Source organism: Barbus barbus (assembly GCF_936440315.1).
Source record: "Barbus barbus genome assembly, chromosome: 31".
In the NCBI taxonomy this organism is placed as follows: Eukaryota; Metazoa; Chordata; class Actinopteri; order Cypriniformes; family Cyprinidae; genus Barbus; species Barbus barbus.
The window spans coordinates 23,237,783-23,258,385 of NC_136759.1; the positions used below are offsets into that span (position 1 = coordinate 23,237,783).

The window sequence follows — 20,603 nt, forward strand, 5'->3', positions numbered from 1 at the left end:
GCTTTCTTTGTGGTGCAGATGTCAATCAAAATCTTAGAGGATGCTCAGATTCCTTTCAAAAATCCTCAAGCATTCTGAAGCACCCCATTTGGCTTAATAGCTCAGTCACTCACACTTTGTACGAGTTCGCAAGGACTTATTTGGTGTCTGAGCTGTACTGCAGCAAGGATTTTAGTGACAATTAAGTAAAGTAGACAGACAGACATGTCTGCATTTTTTAAAGGAGGAAAAACTGGAGTATTTCACAAGCACTAATACATTCCTTAGCCCTTCTTTTTAAGTCTCCACGCACCCTCCTCTGAATCTTCTTTGGACATGTCTGAAATAAGGCTTAAGGAGATAGACGTTCAGTGTGCAGTCATAAAAATGCCTTTATATGTAGGAGGGATTGTGGTATTAGTTTGAAGGATTTTACCATTCCTGTTCCTACAAGCTGCACCTCAATGGCTCCCCTCATCTGAAGTCTGTTAAATCGGAGTTGTGAGCTTCTGATATCAATCTTAAAGTCATTTACAGCGAGACTGCAGTTTATCATCATCCCACACGCTGTATTAACGCTCACATTTCTCCAAGAAAATCAGAATAAAGCTGAATTTAAAGGCACAGTTCATCCAAAAATGGAAGTTGTCATTATTTACTCACTCTCATGTCATGAGACATGAGAAACGACAGAGAAATTGTGAAGTATGTATGGGTTCAACAGCTTTCAAGCTATAAAATTATGCATCATAAAAGTGGTCTATGGTCCATGTCTTCTGAAGTCATGTATATATTTATATATAAACGGCAAAGACAGAAATTAGTATTTATTAGAGAAGAAAATGCATTCAATTATTAAAAATGTAGTTAGTTTGTTTTTTAGAAATGAATCATTTGATCTGGTTCACAAAATTCACAGTTCTGAATAATTGTATTATGATTATTTTTGTATGATTATTTAAGTTTTATTATGATTATATAAGTTTGAAAGAAACCAGTAATCATTCATTCCAATTCCATACCTGTTTCCAGTTGCATTCAGGTTGCATGGAAAAGAGCAGCAGGTACATTCTTCAAAATGTCTAATTTTTCACAGAAAAAAAGCCATGCAGGTATGCAAATGACACGTGGTTTATTTAATTTGAATTTTCATTTTTGAGTGTACTGTCCCTTTAACTTAGATTTAAAGCTTTTAAATTTGCTGTGAAAATATTCTTAGATAATTAACAGGGCTTGATTTACTAAGGGTTTGATTCGATCAATCCGGCTATTGGCTAGAAATCTCTGACATGTTCAGTGGACAACAGATCAATGGGGATGAAGTGGGGATTGCTGAAGTGAGATGTATGGGTTTCAGGAATGACATAGTAGCCATGTGGACAAATTGAGTTCCTGCCAAAGAACTGCAGAGGTCTGTCTCAAGGGAAGTAGCATAGACATCTGCTTGTTCTGCTGAAATTATTACCAATCCGGCAATACTTTGTGTAAGACATCACTGGTTTTTATGGGGATTCAATTTGGATAAATCTGCTTTGGCCTGCAAACAAGACAGTAATGACTCAAACATCCAGAAGAACTATATTTATCCAAATTGCTTAGCTGTTTATTAATACTTTTGTCCCAAAAATCAAAGATATTTGGTGCAACCAGCATATAAAAACTTGCAGACAACAACATAACATTGAAATATTCATGTATGCATGCTGTGGTGTGAAAACACTTTAAATTAAGTGGTCAATTGTATTAATAAACACAATACACATTATTTTAAAGCATCTTTACGGAATAAAATATTGCAGCAGTAATGTCTTAAATTGCTAAAGTCCTAATGATGACATAATTTAAATTTTTTGTTAATCTACTTCTTTAAATAGATCTAGTCATGTTCATTAGCATGCCTTGACCTCTGTCTTCATTGGGTCAGTGTCTGCTGAGATTAATGCAATCTGACCCGACCTTGTTCTCATGGGCTGACAGCCATCTCTCTCCCTTTCATACAGCAGATTTTCTCTTTTATGTGTGAACTAATGAAGATGACACTAGTGAAAAACAATGGCTTATTTATAGCGATTTGAACTTTGACTTGCCTCAAATCTCCCTCTAATGCCCTAAAGTCAGAGCTACATTCCCAGGCTGCTTCACACAGAGATATAATCGGAATTAAAACACATTTGATCCACTCAAATTCAGCTGTCTAATGGTATAAGACTTTTAGCTATCCAGTCTTCAACACATACATTAATTGCTACAGCCTCCACTTACTGCACTCCAGATCCAAACTTTCCCACCAAAGTAGCCCACCCCCATCCCCTCCCACTCCAAGCTGCGGTATACATCCTTTCAATGACCCTAAAAGAATCCATAGCACTCCCTCACTGGATTATGGGAAAGCTTTCTGCAATGATAAACTCGCTGTAGTAAAAAGCTGCTGCAAAAATTCTACTGTGATCCTGTTTGGACTGTAAAAGAAGATGAAATGTTACAGAAATAGCAAGGGAATATCAAAGCACTTCGCAATAACAAACTTCATATCCCAAACCTGACAAAGAGGATGGCTACTCTGGAAAAATATGATTCTAATAGTCTAAAGATATTCACAGTATACAAGACTGTTGTGCAATATGTTTTAAGAGAGCTTAACCATAAAGAAGGCATAATGGTATGTTGAGACTGTAAAATTAAAGATAATACAGTTTGCATGTATGAGCAGAATCTAATATGAGGTAAAACTATATAGACATATTTAAAAAAAATAATAATAAATAATAATAATAATAATAGTAATAAAAATTACAAAAAAAAACTAATTACTAAAATTTAAGTAAAACAAAATAAACTTATTTAATTATATATTTATTTTTATTCATATTTATCACTTATATTATCATTTATGAATGGTTATATTAATTATATAATATGTACATTTTTATAATATATTTTTTATATAAAGTAAGAAAATTTTATAAAATTAAGAACATTTAAAGACTACATTTTTGTGGCTGAAGAAAGCATTGAATACAAACAATGTCTTTAGAAGTCAGTAAATTGTTTATATTATTTTCATTTCATTTCATTAATTAATTAATTTATTTCATTAAATATTTTACATTTCTTGACAAATTAATTCTTGTCAAGAAGAAGAATGTCATGGGGCATAGTAACATTTTTGAATTGTTGTCTTTAATAAAGATAAACATATTTGTAATGTTATTAATATTATTTGTAATATTTATATAAATACTATGCCTTATTCTGTGTAACTAATGCCAAATTTACACTGCAAAGATGGCACAGAAGTGCGTCTGAAGTGGCATTTAGGTGTCTACACAGACTGTTTAATGGTGAGATGGCATAAATGCAATTACAACTGGATACTTTGATACTTAGGGGCTGAGGTGGGTCAGAGCAGGCATTATTCAGACTTTGATGGCTTTGATAAGGCATTGCATGTTTACACTGAATTTTGAGCCCTCACTTTGGCTTCTGTTGGTTTTTTCTCATCCATCTTCATGTCTCTCTTTCTTTCAGTTGTTCCTTGTACTTCCCCTCATATTCTTTTCTCCTCTCACTTCTCCTCCCTCTGCTCCCATTTGCCCATTCTTTTCTCCTTCTATCAGTCTTAGTCCCTGTGAAAGTGTCTGAGGGAGAGGCAGGTCCCGTCCTGGCAGTTCATTCACCTCAACAGCTACCACGCTGCCTTCAACCCTCGGTGGGCCGTTTTTCACTGTGCTCCTCATTCTTTTAAAGCCTCTGACAGCAGCCCTTTAAATCCAGCTCTGACGTGACCTATTCACAGCTCCCATTCTCCTCGCTCCCTAAAACTCAACTGGGCTTATTTCTTTTTGCCCTGCCCTCTCCTTTCTGCCCCTTTGAATGCTAAACGTGAATGGTATTGTGTGGGCCAGAGAGCAGGGGTGCAGAATTCCTGAGGCACCATTGAAGAGGACCAGGAAAGGATGACAAAAGGTACAAGTGATCCCGAGGCATGCAGACAGATGAAAGAAGAAAGCCTTTTTCTCACTCCAAAGAGCATTTCAGTAGAGAAAGTAAACCTCTGATGGCTGGATTAAGAACTTACTTTTCAACCTTTACTACTTGGATAAACATAGACCAACATTTCATAAAGCAGCATGCTTGTGCTGCATAGCATGAAGGCAAATATTAAGTTATGTTGGCATCTCAGCGACATTTAGAAATGACGTTCAGGACACTGCAAATGTTGCCTATGGAAATATCCAACTAAAACTTGAGAGTCCATGAACAAAATGCAATCCAGAAAAACACCACCTAGTCAGGAAATTTGCGACTCACAAGTGATAATGACTTTGTGTGAATGTTGAAAATGATTTGAGCATACCAAAATCATAAAATATCATGAATTTAAAAACAAGCAAGTTTTTCTCACTCTGCATTTGGTTGCTTTTCTTTACTTTCTACTGTATACATTTGAATAATTTTTAGGGCTAGTATTAATATTAATATTAATAATAGGAATAATAATAATAATAATAGTTGAAAATCACTTCTTCTTCAAAATTCTTCCTACTAAAAACATCTTCATTAAAATAATGTGTTTGAGTTTTCGTTCATGTTTTAGGTAATGTCTTTCATTTTATTATGAGCTTTTGTTTTGAAGTTCTTGTTAATAGTCTTGTCTTGTTTATTGTTTCTCTGAAGTTCCTGTTTCCATGTTCTAGCTCATTATTTTATAGAAAAAGATAATCACAGGCAAAAGAAACAAGGGAGAAGACAAAAACGCAACAGCTCCACTAGCAACATAAATACAATACCAGACAATACCAGAACTGATCAAATGGAGGGCATATATATGTTAGGAATAATTGACAACAAGCCGTTGAATTATTAGACAAATATTTTTTTTTTTTTTCGTCTGTCATTTCCAAGTTCAACCAATAGGCAACTGGTCTGGTAAGGTGTCATAAACATGGGGCCTGCTCTGCTTTTCACATTTACCACTTCAATTAAAGACTCTAGTTCAGTATTCTGATCATGTGATTTAATCTTTAATTACTTGTAGGGATGTAAGAGGTAGGTGGCTTTTAGGCCAGACTGAATGAATGGCACTTTGAATGAATCACAGAGTGTGTGCATGCATTAACAGCAGACTCATTATGACCCACTCAGGAGTGGATATTGAATGCTTCTTTAATGGACGACACTAATGGCAGCCTGTAATGGACTGCTTTTACACTCCCAGTGATCGATGTCTTCTCAAATGCAGGTATCTGATCTTAATAGAAGGTGAGAGATTGTAATAGATTTGAGATGGATAGTGTGGAATAGTTTGTGTTGACCCTTGGCACATGGATGAATGCCTGTTGCAAAAGTCTTTTTCATATTATGATCTCACCCACATCCACCTGTTCAGATGGTTGTCAACAATCCCAATTTGTTGGTGGCCATGCCAACTTGTTTAACTGGTCTATATCAATACTGTCTGGCCAACGTCTGACTTTAAACGCCAGCAATTATAAGAGTTTGGCTTTATGTTCAAAATTACAATCCCTGTTCTGAATGAACTTTACAGAAGTCATCTGGTCATTTTCACAAAATAAACATACCATGTGTAAGTAATGACAGTTGTATCAATATTGTATATTATATGATATCAATTATATAATATCAATATTGTATGACAGTTGTATGTATTTTGTTGATTTTGATTGCTTCCATTGTCCTCATTTGTAAGTTGCTTTGGATAAAAGCATCTGCTAAATGACTAAATGTAATGTAAATGTAAATGTATCACAGGGCCGTTTTGAAACACGTAGGGGCCCTAAGCAAAATCCTTCTTTTTGGCCCCCACCCACTACTCTTTCTTAATCATAATGATAATAATAATAATTATTATTATTATTATTATTATTAGGTTTTAAAATAATTATAAATATATAAATAATCATAACATTATTATTCGTATTTATGTTTTTAATAATTTATTAAAATGATTACAAACAGCTAAACTTGCCAATTATTAATAAACCAAAGAAAAAGGTAAAAATACTTAAATAAGTTTCAGTGCAACGGCCCATTGTATAGTTTAGCAGTTAATATACAAATATATTTGACTGCAGAATGCAACAACTGAGCAGTAATAATGAAGTATTACAGATTAATTGTTTTGTTGATACCCTCAATATTCTGTTTTTGTAAAACAGTCATAAAATTACACATTATAATGCCAGACATGCAGAGATAGTCATTTTTACAAGTACACAATAAAGTGTAACAAGTGTATCAGAAATTTTCCAAAATAACCATCAGCAACATCAGTCACTGAAACAGAGCTGTAGATTTTCGTAGTAACTAATTTTCCTTTCCCACGACAAGGGTGCTTCTAAAAACCAAAACACCTCTTGTTGCATGTCAAAACCTCTCTGAAATAGATGGAATTCATTATAGCATGTTTATGGTGGTTTAGAACTTGCCACTTTCCACCTCAAACGAGTAATTGCATGCACATCTGGGACACTGACGTGAGGTGAATCATCAACGCACTTGCAGGGTTTTTGTTTGTGTCTATCATTGAAGTAGAAAAACAGACATAAAGAGGTCACAAAGTTTGATGTAGCAGGAAACAGAAAGACAAGAGACACATCATAGCCCAGTTTTTCGAGAGCAACTTTTGAGGCCCATGAACAAGTGCTTCTCCTAGCTGGTGCTCAGAACCTCCACCTCCCTGTGGTTTCTTGGCACATCAATAAAGTTGCTGTTTCCATTCTTGGTAATCTCCACCCACCCTCTGTCCCTCCTCTTCCCATCTCAGTCTTTCAGTAACACACATAGTAAGTGTGGAGGATGGGATTAAACTTCAGGGGAAAAACACTTAATGAAATGCAATCAAATAAAGATGGAAAAATAACAGTCTTTATATGGTGGGCGCTAGTTTTAAAACATATGCCTTGAGGTGGGTGTTATGGGCTGTGGTTGTAGAGGAATGCGCACGACGAGGAATGGACGAAAAGGAGTATTCTTTATTAAAAATGAACACACTTAGCCATAAATACAACATTAAACCAAGACCAAGACTGAGGGAAAACTGAGGACTTATAAAGGGAACAACCAAACGAGGAAAGAAGCTAATAAATATAACAGGCTTTATGCAGCTAACAGCTAAAATGTCCATAACTAAATGAAGAATGGATAACAGAAATACAGTTTTATCACTATGCTAATTAGCAGTATTAGTGCTATAGGTCTCTCAGTGCTAAAATGAGGACAGCACCCACTTCATGATTAATGAAGACCAAAATAAATCTCTCATGCTGCATTCCTTTATTTTTTTAGGATGGAGGAGGCTGTACCCCTTTTGTTTTTACTTTTGAGTGCTGCGGGGCATTTCTAGCTGATTACACGTCTCTTTATCTCTTGACATTACTGACGACTTGAAAGAGAATTTATGATTTTGTTTAATATTCAGCAGGAATACATTAGCGTCACAACATGGCTGGGCTGTTGGCAAAGACATTTGTGCTTCTGCTGCAGCAAAGATTATATAAACGCAAAGTTTTCACATTTCTGTGGTGCTAAAACTTTTAGTGGCACTGAACACAAAAGCTTGAATTTCTTTTGGATGATTTTGTTTGATGAAGGCTCATTGGAAGAAAAACAAAATTAACTTATATAATGTAAAACTCATGCTGTATGGTGTTTTTGTGGTTACTAATGTGGTCTGAGTGGTTTTGTAGCATGTTGCTATATGGGTTGCATACTAGCCTAAGTCTCAGTGTTCTTTTGGATGAGATTATATTTGCACATTTGGCAGATGCTTTTATCCAGAACAACTTCAAATGTATTAAAGGTATACAGTTCCTGCATACCCTGGGAATCAAACCCATGTTCTCACAAGGGAGTTAGTAATTAGTACTAGCTCACAGTTTGGTTGCACATTTGTTCTTAAAGCAGGACTTGTTCTTAATCTCTCCATAATGAATAGCCACATAACTTTTATTGGTCAAAGGGAAATAAATAACATTTCCATTAAAATACTACACATAAATAATAAAATAAAATACATAGATTTTTTTTACATAACCTTGTCATTCTTCTGCATTTCTCTTTGACACACTCCTAAGCGTCTTTCTTTCTTTCTTTCTTTCTTTCTTTCTTTCTTTCTTTCTTTCTTTCTTTCTTTCTGTCTTTCTGTCTTTCTTTCTTTCTTTCTTTCTTTCTTTTTTAATAAAATCCTGTACAGATTATTGTTGTGTTAAAAAAAAAAACAGTTAGATCTGCTTCTTTCTTTGACATAATGTATAGTAAGCTGTCATTTTTCATCTTGCAACTATATAGAGTTATGCATTTTTGAGGGTGTGACATAGTTTCATTTAGAGCTTGCCCTTAAAAAATATTGGAATCAATAAGACATTTCTAATTCACACTGCCAAATATCTCAAGTAATCTCAAATAATATCTCAATGTCTTTTTGTGTGTGTGTGTGTATGTGTGTGTGTGTAAGGACATCTCCCACCTTGCTCAAACTGTGTACAGCAGTGTATAGATTAGCCTAATTCCTGTCAGTAAGTCTGTGCAGTGTGACGGGGGTTAATCATTGAGCCTCACAGTACCTATCCCTCTCTCTCCGGCCCTGCTAAAACTGATGAGGGAAAAATTGGAAAGGATTAGGCTAATGTGATAGAAAAGCCCCTTAGCCAAGGACTTGTGTATCTATCCGGAGACAGCAGCTGGAGTGAGAAGGGAGTTTGTGTCAAGACCCCAACTCATCATGGTAATCTGGAGAAAAAGCGCACTATCTTTATGTGGCACTGGGGACCTGGCCGCAGCCCACTAGTTTTAGCAAGGATTCAAGTGATCTCAGTCCATTTTTAGTTTTATGATAATTTTGGGAGGTTATTTTTTTTGTCACTAAGAAGTTTTGATTGTTACTGACCTCATTTTACAATTAAAGGCAGTTTCTGTTTTGTTAAAATATAAATTAGAATGTTTTAATATATTTATTTTAATGGCATTAAATTACAGAAAACTGTTTCTTTTTAACGAACCTGTTGAAACAGTTCACAAAACGCACTGAACGATCCATTTGCGAACTGGGCTAATCCAATTGTAGCTGTTCTTGATTCAACAACACCGATACAGTGATTCATTCAAAGTGACTCAAAAAAAGTCAGCAAAGAACGACAAGATAACAAAACAGTTGATTACAGACTTACATGTACTGTAAGACTAGCTTTGCTGTATCAACAGGATTTGAGAAGGGAGAGATGAAGGAGGACATGCCAAAGCTTTCAGAACCAAAGCTAGGCCCCAAGTGGGGATAGTAGATGGGCGAGGAGGGTTTAGCCATCTCGTAGCATATAGAAATCTGATTACCAGTCCATTCCTGCCCACTGACTGCCTGTCAACCTCGCAGTGGATGGCCGATATAGTGGCAATTTACAATTTGAGTGTTTTCCAGGGAGCGATTTTATTTATTTATATATTTATTTTACTCAGTAATTAATGTGTTTTAAAATGTAGCAAAGTACAATACTTCAAACAAAATATACTTAAGTAAAAGTAAAATTACAGATTTTAAAAATTACTTTAAAAAGTAGAAGTACACAAAAAAGCTACTCAATTACAGTAACTCGAGTAAATGTAATTCGTTACTTTCCACCTCTGGATATGCTCATCAACCACCTTCAGTGTTGGGGCTCACAATCAACTTCCAAAGAGCTGTCTGCAGCCCACAAGTGTTAACAACTATTGCTACTCCAACTACTCCATCTACCACACACCTCTATGCTTATAAATGGAAAGTCTTTGAGAGCTGGTGCTCCTCAAAGGAGAAGGACCCAGTTGTTTGCTCAGTTCCAGTTATCTTGTCCTTACAGGAGTGCTTACATGGCAGTTGTGTGCCTTCTACACTCTAAAAATGCTGGGTTAAAAAATAATCCAACCTTAACCCAGCCGCTGGGTAACTATGGGACAGAACACGTGCTGGGTTGTTTTGACCCAAGTGTTGGGTTGAGCAATTTGACCCAGAATGCTGGGTTGTTTATTTGACCCAACCAGTGGGTCAGGTTAACTGTGTTGCTGGGTTAAACATTACCTAAACATTGGGTTATTTGTTGTCTCATTGCCTTGCTACCTTTATATTTACCAATATTACCAATAATAATGAATAACAATCACAAAGGAATGTAAAATTATTAGTTTTCTGTAATACAATTACACAACACAAAAAATGCAACTGTAAATATCAATTTAATGAGTTTTCAATTTATTTATTATTTAAATTTATTTCTTTTAAAAAAAAAATTTGAATGGGTGCTATTGTTAAACATTATATCCAACTAAGAAATGGATTATATCAGTCCAAACATTGTGCCATTAAACCTAAGCCAAACAAAGATACCTACAACAGACAATACGTGTGATAAAACAAAATTACTTTACAAGTGGCCAGAAAAAACTGTTGCCCTCAAATACTTCACACATAAAGACTCTTGTCCATCAATATGATATACTGCATGCTGGAGAAATTCCCAGGAAGGAAGATGTTAGTGTAAAAAAGGACTTCAAAAAGATAAACAGCCTCAAGCAAGAAGTCCATTCCAATGTCAATGGGGAAGGTATGGGAGGTCGTTGTCTTGTCAACAAGGCACAAAATGTGCAGGAATGCATCACCATGTTAGTCCCCACCTGTTAATTACACAACACTTAGTCTTGCAACATAACTTAAAATTTTAAGTTGTAACATTTAAGTTGACTTAAATAAATAACGTTTAAGTGTATTTTATGGAAACCAACCAAACCATCAGGGTTTTCCTGTGAACTGGGTTGGTAAAGGTTGCTCAAACTAAATATTTATTGTGTTACTGATTTAGGTTTCTTTCTGTTTACTGGCACTTGGTTGTCTACCTAAATTTAATCCAACCAACATGGCATACATTATGGGGTATTTAAAGCCCCCAATATATATATACAGTACTGTGCAAAAGTTTTAGCCCACTAGTATTTTAGCCAGCTTAATTAAAAAATGGTTTTAAGTCAGTTATTTCGATCTTTTGCTGTAATGTGTCTGTAATGTCAGTTTACATTTCCAAACATTCGTTTTGCCATTAATTGTAATAATCCAGTGAGATTTTTGTCTGACAACAGCCAGTGCTCCACACAGAGATCTGATCTGATCATCATCCAGTCTGTCTGGAATGACATGAAGAAACTGAGACAGACTAAATCCAGAAGTACTGTGCCAACGTCTCCAAAATGCTTCAAGAAACTTCCCTGCAAAGCTCATGAGAAACTCTGCTCAAGTGCACCGAGGGCAAAAGCTGCTTTAATTTTAAAGGATGCTCACACCAAACGTTTATTTAATTTAGTTAATAGAAGTTAATTGATAAAGAAAATCTATTTATGACATTATTTTTGACAGCATCCTCATTTTACAGCATTTTTTCACAAGTGTCTAAAACTTTTAACAGTACTGTAGCTTTGCAGGTAGGTTTCTGGAAGCATCTTGGAGATGTTGCCACAGTTCTTTTGGATTTAGTCTGTCTCAGTTTCTTCATGTCATTCCAGACAGACTGGATGATGATCAGATCAGATCTCTGTGTGGAGCACTGGCTGTTGTCAGGCATTCACTGTATTATTACAATTATGTCGTGGCGTAATGGATAGAGAGTTGGACTTGTAACCCGAAGGACGTGGGTTCGAGTCTCAGGTCTGGAGGGGATTGTAGGTGGGAGAGTGAACAACCAACACTCTCTCAACACCACGGCTGAGGTGAGACCCTTGAGCAAGGCACCGAACCCCCAACTGCTCCCCGGGCGCCGCAGCATTAGCTGCCCACTGCTCCGGGTGTATGTCCACTACTCTGTGTACACTTGGATGGGTTAAATGCAGAGCACAAATTCTGAGTATGGGTCACCATACTTGGCCGCACACCACTTCCTTTCCCTTAAAGGCAAAATGAATGTTTGGAAATGTAAAGTGACATTTCCTACTGACACACTACAGCAAAAAGATAGAAATAACTGACTTAAAACCGTTTTTAACTGTTGAAAATACTAGTGGCCTAAAACTTAAAAAAAAAAAAAATGTACAGGTTGTACATAAAATGAATGACTTCCAGGATTTTGTGGTTGTGGGTCTGAAGACCTTTCCTCCGTTCTTGAATATTGATTAGGGAAGCAGAGTGAGCAGGACTTTGAAAGCACTCTCCCTTTTAGCATCTAAACCATAAGAATAATACAGTGCAAGCTGTTAAACTGATCTCACAATAAAAACGACACATTGAAACACTTTTCCTGTGAAAATGTCTTAATTCCTTTAAATAGCTTGGATCGGATTGGATTGGGTTATAGATTGGATCAGAAACAAATGACACAGGCAGACCAAGTGACAATGGCATGGCTGAAGTGTGACTTAGTCAGCCTACGTTAATGATTCCTGAGACAAACATAATGTAATTTATTAGGAATATGTAGATGTTAGTGGCGGTCTGGCAGAGGTGCTGCTGCTGTGAACAATCACAGAAAACAATGTGCTCAAATTTTAAAGATGTGGGGCAGCTCCTGTAATATCGCCTTGACTATCAACAAAGACATCATCTCTCAGCGATATCGTCTGCACAACCCCACTAACAATTTAACTATTTCAAATTTCTGTAAACGAAACCATAAAATCAAAATGATTTCTTACCGTGCCAAGTTTTTCTTGAATTCTGGGGAACTCCTTCAAGATTTCTAGGATGATTGTAGACCCATTGCTGCGAATCCACCATGTCTCAAAAATTTTTAGGAGGCAAAACAGATTCTGTAAAATAAGGATGAAAAACTGTTAAATGCTAGTAAAACCATACAGTATGCCAGCCTGGAAATCCAGAGATCTGCCTATTATTCATCAATCTCAAATACAAATTATTATTTCTAACAGTAACATATAAAGAACACTTTACATGGCCTCTCTAACTTACTGTTAACCTGGATAAACCTCTTGTGTTCTGATTAAAGAAACACAAGCATTCACTAAAACAGAGGAAGAGTAAAAGGACCTCAAACACCATGAGAGATTACCAAATTTTGCCATAAGTTAATATAATAATAAGTTATATATTAAGGTTCTGCAATATATAAATATATTGTGGAAAGTTAATTTCCTGTAGAGCTGCTTTTTGTATCGTAAAAAGCGCTATACAAATAAACTTGAACTTGAACTTGAACAACATTACATTTAAGTAACAATATTTAAGAATAATATTACATACCATTTAAGAATAATATTACATACCTGTAATATGGTAGCTAATGCAGCTAACGTTACCTAAGGAAAAAAGAGGATGAAAAACAAAACAAGATGGTGCCACTGTGTTCGGACGCCGTCCAAGTGGCTCCGCTTAGATTTTGCTTTTATTTACTTTTTTACTTACTTTTACTTTCTCTTTTTACACATTTCACGTCGGCACTGATCACCTATAACAAAGAAACACTTTTCGATATTGGAAACCGCTACACTAACCTGTTCCAGGACACTTTATCCACGAATCCATCGTGGCCTCTGGAGATTCTTCGGAATGCGGAGATGAACAATAACCCCCCGAGGCGACGGATCAAGAAACAACGCGGGAAATGCGCTGGGATTCGAGACAGACTCAGGAAAAGGGCTCACAGTCCTCCTCTTCCGAGCATTCTGCTCGCAAATGTCCAATCCATGGGCAAATCTCCCAATCCCAGGATTAGTTTCCAACGGGACATTAGGGACTGTAATATCCTTTGTTTGTCTGAAACATGGCTTTCGTCCTCGGTTCCGGACACTGCTATAATGCCAAGATAACGGTTTTAAGGATGGACAGAACAGCAGAGGCCGGTAAATCCAGGGGTGGAGGAGTGTGTTTCATGATTAACAAGAAATGCTGTGATCCCAGGAATATCTCCATTCTGTCACGTTCCTGCACGCCTCATCTGGAACATCTTTCCATTATTTGCCGCCCATTTTATCTGGCCCGGGAGTTTTCATCGATCATTTTTACTGCTGTGTACATTCCACCACAGGCAGACAGCTGGGCTTTGTCTAAGCTTCACGATGTGCTCAGCGGCTACATTAACAAACATCCTGACGCTGCCTTTATCATCGCGGGAGACTTTAACAAAGCCAACCTCAGGCAGGTCATGCCGAACTTTCATCAACATGTATCCAACTAGAACCAAATACACTGGATCATTGCTACACTCAGTTTAAGAATGCCTACAAAGCCTGCTCACTACCGACTTTTGGCAAATCGGACCATGCCACCATTTTCTTCAAACCGGAATATAAAAAAAGGCTCGTCCAGGATCCCCCGGTGCAGAGATTAGTGACGCGCTGGTCCTCCCACTCAGAAGCTATGCTACAGTCTGCTCTTGATGACGACGACTGGGACATGTTCTGGGCGAGTTCATCTGATGTCAGCGAGTTCACGGATGTAGCATTAAGCTTTGTAAACATGCTAACCGAGCAAGCTACAGAAACAATAACTGTAAGGACATTCTCCAATCAGAAACCGTGGGTGGACAGAACAATCCGTGCTGCGGTTAACACATGCACATTGAGGCTCTTCTGACCGGGAATATGAGCGAGTACAAAGCATCGTGCTATGCTCTCCGACGCGCAGTAAGAGCCGCCAAACACTGATACAGAGAGAGAATTGAGTCTCATTTCCAGCTCAATGACTCTCGACGGATGTGGCAGGGACTGAAGACCATCTGTGCCTTCGGAAACAAATCCTCCGCAGAGGTGAGAGCAGATCCGTTGCTGGCCGATGAGTTAAATATCTTCTACGGCCGCTTCGATTGCAACGGCGGCAGTGTGACTCTGTCGTCGAGTGCGTCAGGAAGCAGCAGGCAGAGCAGCGATAATCCTGTAATCACCGTGTCGGAGGATGAGGTAGAAGAGGGCAGAAAGCGCATCATGTTTGTTTTCTTTGTTTTATAAAAGAACTACCTTTTGTTGGTATTGTGAGTGCACACAAATACAAGTAGACCCTTTACAGGTCCGAATGATGTATTAATCTTACCTTTATCAGAAAAAAAAGACGGTGTAGGCTATTTTAATTTGTTTCCACTGAAAACAATGCAAGTGTTTGCGCTGGTGCCTCCATGTCCTGCAGAGCGCGCTGCGCACATTATTATTATAGCGCAGATTTAACGTTTAAACATTGTTATATACTTGAACTGTTTTAAAATATCTATAGATTTTATTTTAGGCAAGTCATGATGATATGAGAAGGCTAAATTGATCAAACATAGGCTATGATCAGCTCATGCCGCTGGCCGCTTGGTCGTTACTTTAAAATAACAAAAACTTATAGGCTATTTAACGAACAAAAATGCTCCAAACGTTTTTTCTAAATTAACTTAATAAAAAAATGAAACGAAATATAATAATTTTGCCATTACACACAAAACTGAACTATTTTAATAGCTGAAACAGTAGTATAAACTGTTTTAGGAGAAGGGGGAAAAAAGACGGGCTCGGGTCGGACTCGGGCCAGTAATTCTGATAAGCTGTCGGACGTGGGCAGGGCTAGGGCCTGAGCGTCTCGGGCCAGGGCCGGGCTAGGGCCTAAATTTGAGGCCCGTGCAGGGCTCTAACCTGATGGGATAACCGGCCGTGTTCTGAGGTCCTGTGCTGATCAGCTCGCTGGTTTGTTCACTTCTATCTCTAATGAGTCCCTTGCTACCTCCGTGATTCCCACCTCATTTAAAAAATCTGTCATTATCCCTGTGCCTAAGAACAATAAACTCTCTTGCCTGAATGACTATCGCCCAGTTGCCCTCACATCTATAGTCATGAAGGTTTTTGAGAGACTTGTAAAGAGCCACATTTGCTCCTCCATACTCGTTTCTTTGGACCCTTTTCAGCCTATCACCCCAAACGGATCTACTGATGATGCCATCTCTCACATCCTCCACTCTCCCCTCACACACATGGACAGCAACAATGGGAATTATGTAAGGCTGCTATTCACTGACTATAGCTCAGCTTTCAACACTATAGTCCCCTCAAGCTGGCTTCTAAACTCACAGACCTCGGCCTAAACTCCTCACTCTGTGACTGGATTCAAGACTTCCTCACCGGCAGACCTCAAGTGGTGAAAGTTGGCCAGTTCACCTCAAACTCCATCACTCTGAACGTAGAAGCCCCACAGGGCTGTGTCCTGAGTCTCCTGCTTTACTCTCTCTACACGCATGACTGCGTGTCCTCTCACAGCTCCACATCTATTATCAAATTCGCTGATGATACTCTGGTTCTGGGCCTCATCTCCAACAATGATGAGACCGCATACTTGGATGAGGTAGCACTCACATCATGGTGCCAGGACAACTGTCTCTCTCTGAATGTGAGCAAAACTAAAGAGCTGATCATGGACTTTAGGAAGAGACAGCAGCGGCCCTACACTCCTCTTATGATCAGTGGGACCCCTGTGGAGAGGGTGAGTAGCTTCAAATACCTCGGTGTAAACATCACCGAGAACCTGACTTGGACTACACACATCCAAACACAGGTTAAGAAAGCCAGGCAAAGACTGTACCACCTGCGACAGCTGAGGAAATTCAGGGTATCACCAGCAATCCTGAGAACTTTCTATTCAGGGACCATCTCAGTGTTGACTTAGTGCATCTCAGTGTGGTATGGAAACAGCTCCAATCAGGATTTGCAAAGCACTACAGAGAGTAGTCTCAGGGTCTGCTCTCCCCTCTCTGCAGGACATCTACCTCAAACACTGAAAAAGTAGAGCTGTCAAAATCATCAAGGACTCAAATCACCCTGGTAACTGTCTATTCACTTTGCTGTCATCTGGTAAGCGCTTCCGTAGCCTGATGGCAAAAACTGAGAGACTTAGGAGGAGCTTCTTCCCCGCAGGCCATCAGGCTCCTAAACTCTAACTCTGTGTCATAACATCACTTGACTCCATGTAAATATCACTATTTCAATAAGCTATTCATAATTGTTCTACCTCATATTGCTGCTATTTAAATACCCTGTACAACGTTTTTGCACATTCTTTTGCACATTCCTCTTATATTACTATTTAAGTCAACAACATACTGACCTGCACATTTATATTTTTTATCTTTTATTTTATTTTATTCTTTTATATTTTCTACTTTTCTTTTTCTAAATATTTGTATACTATATAATTGCACTGTCCTTGGACTTGACTTACATTTCACTGCTGGTTATACTCTGTATAATTGTGTATGTGATGAATAAAAATCTTGAATCTTGAATACCGCGAAAATAAGTTATTATTAGATTCGGCACGAAATTATCTAATTATGACAAAACATTACAAAGCCGTACAGAAACGATACACAGACAGTAAGTTAACTGAACTTACCCCTGTATTTCTGACCTAATGACAGCTCATACCTTTTCCATGAGGCGTTAAAATATATAAAACTTTGCGCACGCACGCACGCACACGCGCGCGTGCACACACACACACGTTTGTTTTTGTGAAAAGTGGGGCATCCCATAGGCGTAATGGTTTTTATACTGTACAAACTGTATGTGCCTGTATATACAGTATATATATACAGTGCCCTCCATAAGTTTTGGATCAGTAAAGACAAAATTGCTTTGTTGGCTGTGGAGTCAAGACATTTGCAAATATGATTAAAAGATGAATATGAGACTAAACTACAGAATGTCACATTTTATTATTAGCCGTTTCAACACATACATGTTTTACCAAATAAAAAGAACAGCACTTTTAGAGTTCATCCCACTCATTGATGTGAGCATAAGTATTGGGACAGTTGAACATAAGGCAGATATAAAAGATTAAAAGGTATTACAGTATTTAGTTGCAGATTCCTTGCGCACAATCACAGCAGTGAGTCTGTGAACCATAGACATCACCAGACTCTTGGTCTCATCCTTTGAAATACTTTTCCCAGCCTTTAATGCAGCCAATTCCAATCGTTGCTTGTTTTGGGGAGTTTCTGCCTTTACTGTCCTCTTCAGCTGGTGAAATTCATGTTCAATCGGATTTAAATCTGGAGATTGACTTGGGCAATCTAAGACTTTCAATTTCTTTGCCCTTATTTATCCTTGACTTAACTGGCAGGGCGTTTTGGGTCATTGTCCTGATACAATATGAAGCACTTCCCAATGAATCTGGTGGCATATTGGTATGCAAGATGGTTTTGTACCTTTACAAATTAATTCTGCTACTGTCATCATACATTAAGTCATCAGTAAAGTTGAGAGGGCCTGTTCCAGAGACAGCCATGCATGCCCATGCCATGACACCACCTCCAACTTGCTTTACAGATGAGGCTGTATGCTTGGGATCATTTGCAGTTCCCTTTTTTTCTCCACATTTTTGCTTTCCCATTACTTAGATAAAGGTTCATCTTTGTCTCATCGGTCCATAAACACAGTTCCAAAACTCTTCTGGCTCACCTTTGTGCTTTTTTGCAAACTCTAATCTTGCCTTTCTATTTTTGGTGCTGGTCAGAGGTTTGCATCTTGCTGTGTAGCATCTGTAATTCTGTGTCTCCTGAGGACAGTAGATTGTCAGAGCATCACCCCAGCTTTCTGGAAGTTGTTGGTGATTTTACAGACACGTCTTTTAGGGTTCATTTTAACAGCTTTTATGATTTGTCTGTCATCAACTACTGTTGTTTTCTCAGCCAATCAGGTAGTTGTTGGTTGCTGGTGTCACTGGTGGTTTCCAAACTCTTCATTTCTCCATGCCCTTTATTTTTGCTATAGCTCTAATTGACTTCCTCTTTTCCTTTAGCATCCAAATTGCTTGCTTTTCTCTCAAAGTCAGCTCCCTCATCTTTATCCTGGTTTGTTTTGTGTGTGTCATCATCGAATGTAAGATTCAGAATGCAGAAGTAATGCATATAACTGATATTGCTGACACCTATTGGCGGTTTTAATTTGACATTTAAAGTATCTTGATTTTTTTTTTTGTTATATATAATGCATTCATGTCCTGCATTAAACAGTTAACATTAAATCTAAATGCCACTTCAGATGAAGCTTCTGTGTTTCCTCTGCATTTGCAAAGATGAATTTTATTGATACTGATTTAATTTGCCTGGTAACAGCCCAAATGTCTTATTATTCTAAATAACTGATTCCTTTAATTAAAGACAGCTAGTTTGAAATTTATAAGCCTATCCCAGGGGTGTCAAGCTGCAAGCCCTGCAGAGTTTGGTTCCAACCCTGCTCCAACACACATACCATGTAATTTTCAAATAAGCCTAAATGATTAGATTAGCTGGATCAGATGTGTTATATCTAAACAGTGCAGGGCTGTGGCCCTCCAGGAGCTGAGTTTGACACCCTTGGCCTATCCCAGTTTTGCCTCCCTCCCACTGTTAAAATGTAAGTCTGGTAATTTTAAATGAGCTACTTTTTACTTTTACTTGAGTAGATTTTTAGACTGGTACTTTTACTTAAGTAAAATTTAATTAATGTAATGGTATTTTTACTTAAGTAGAATATTTTTGTACTCTTTCCACCTCTGAGCATAGCCCTTTATATGGCATTTTGGTAAGTCTGATCAGATCACTTAGAAAAATAATAGCACTTGATTTGACATGTTATTCATGTTTATAGTACAAACTGTGTGAGTTGAGTTACACAACAAAATGTAATACACTTAGGGTTGGGAATCTTATTCTTATAAAACACCACTAAAACTTTCTGAGTGTGTTTAATCTATTATACATGAGCAACGTTATTCATGTCTTGTTCTCTCTCTGTTTTGCAGGTCTGCTCATCGGTTCAGGATGTGCTCTGTATCCTCTAGGGTGGGACAGTGAGGAGGTCCGGCAGACATGCAACAACAGCTCAAATCAGTTTGAACTTGGTACGTCCTCAAGTCACCCACATTCTGAAGTTCTCATACATCTTAAAATATCTGCATTAATTACACAGTGAGAGCATTAAACACTTAATGCATTACACTCAATGTCCAGCAGTTGACCTTGCTTAAAGAGATCCCTATAAAAAATGAATAAATAAAATAAAATAAATAAATAAATAAAAAGTACACATTAGTATACTTTTAAAAAGTGAACTTTGTATGGAAATAATACACTGTTAAAGAATGTAATGCTTTCAGACAATGAAAATATGTATATAGTTTATGTATATAGTTTAAATTATTTTGATCATAATTCAGTAGGACTTAAGTACCTTTAAAGTATCTTTTTATGTAATTTCATAATTATTTATCTTTGGTTAAATATGGTTCAAATCTAATGCTGAATATATACTGACAACCATTTATGATGAATTAAAATGAACTGTAATGCATTTTACGTGTGTGTCATGTTTTTAATTTTATTTGTAATTGCACATTTGTAATGATGAAGTAGCAATTTAGATATTTTAATTATATTAAATAAATATATAAAATTTTATATGTAATATAAAATAATGCACCACAGTTACATAACAAAACAGTTACATACATAAAACATAATGATTTAAATTATGTTAAGAAACAGTCATGTTCTCTTTTTAAGTACATTTACATGACCTTTTTAATTGTTATATTATCAACATTTCATAAATATATATTTTAAGATTTAAAGGATGCTCCATAACATTCAATACAAATAAGCACATTTTTTTGTTTTAACAAGGGATAGTTC

The 20,603-nt window shown here is 37.2% G+C and overlaps 1 protein-coding gene across 1 annotated transcript in view; it reads left to right on the plus strand.

Annotated features, from left to right (window-relative positions):
• The window catches only part of LOC306851495 (LHFPL tetraspan subfamily member 6 protein-like), an 82,371-nt gene that overhangs the window by 56,512 nt on the left and 5,256 nt on the right, over positions 1-20,603 (plus strand). Inside the window, exon 3 of the mRNA XM_079387774.1 lies at positions 19,715-19,813. Coding sequence (XP_079243900.1) covers positions 19,715-19,813 — 99 coding nt within the window. The remainder of the gene's footprint in view (positions 1-19,714; positions 19,814-20,603) is intronic.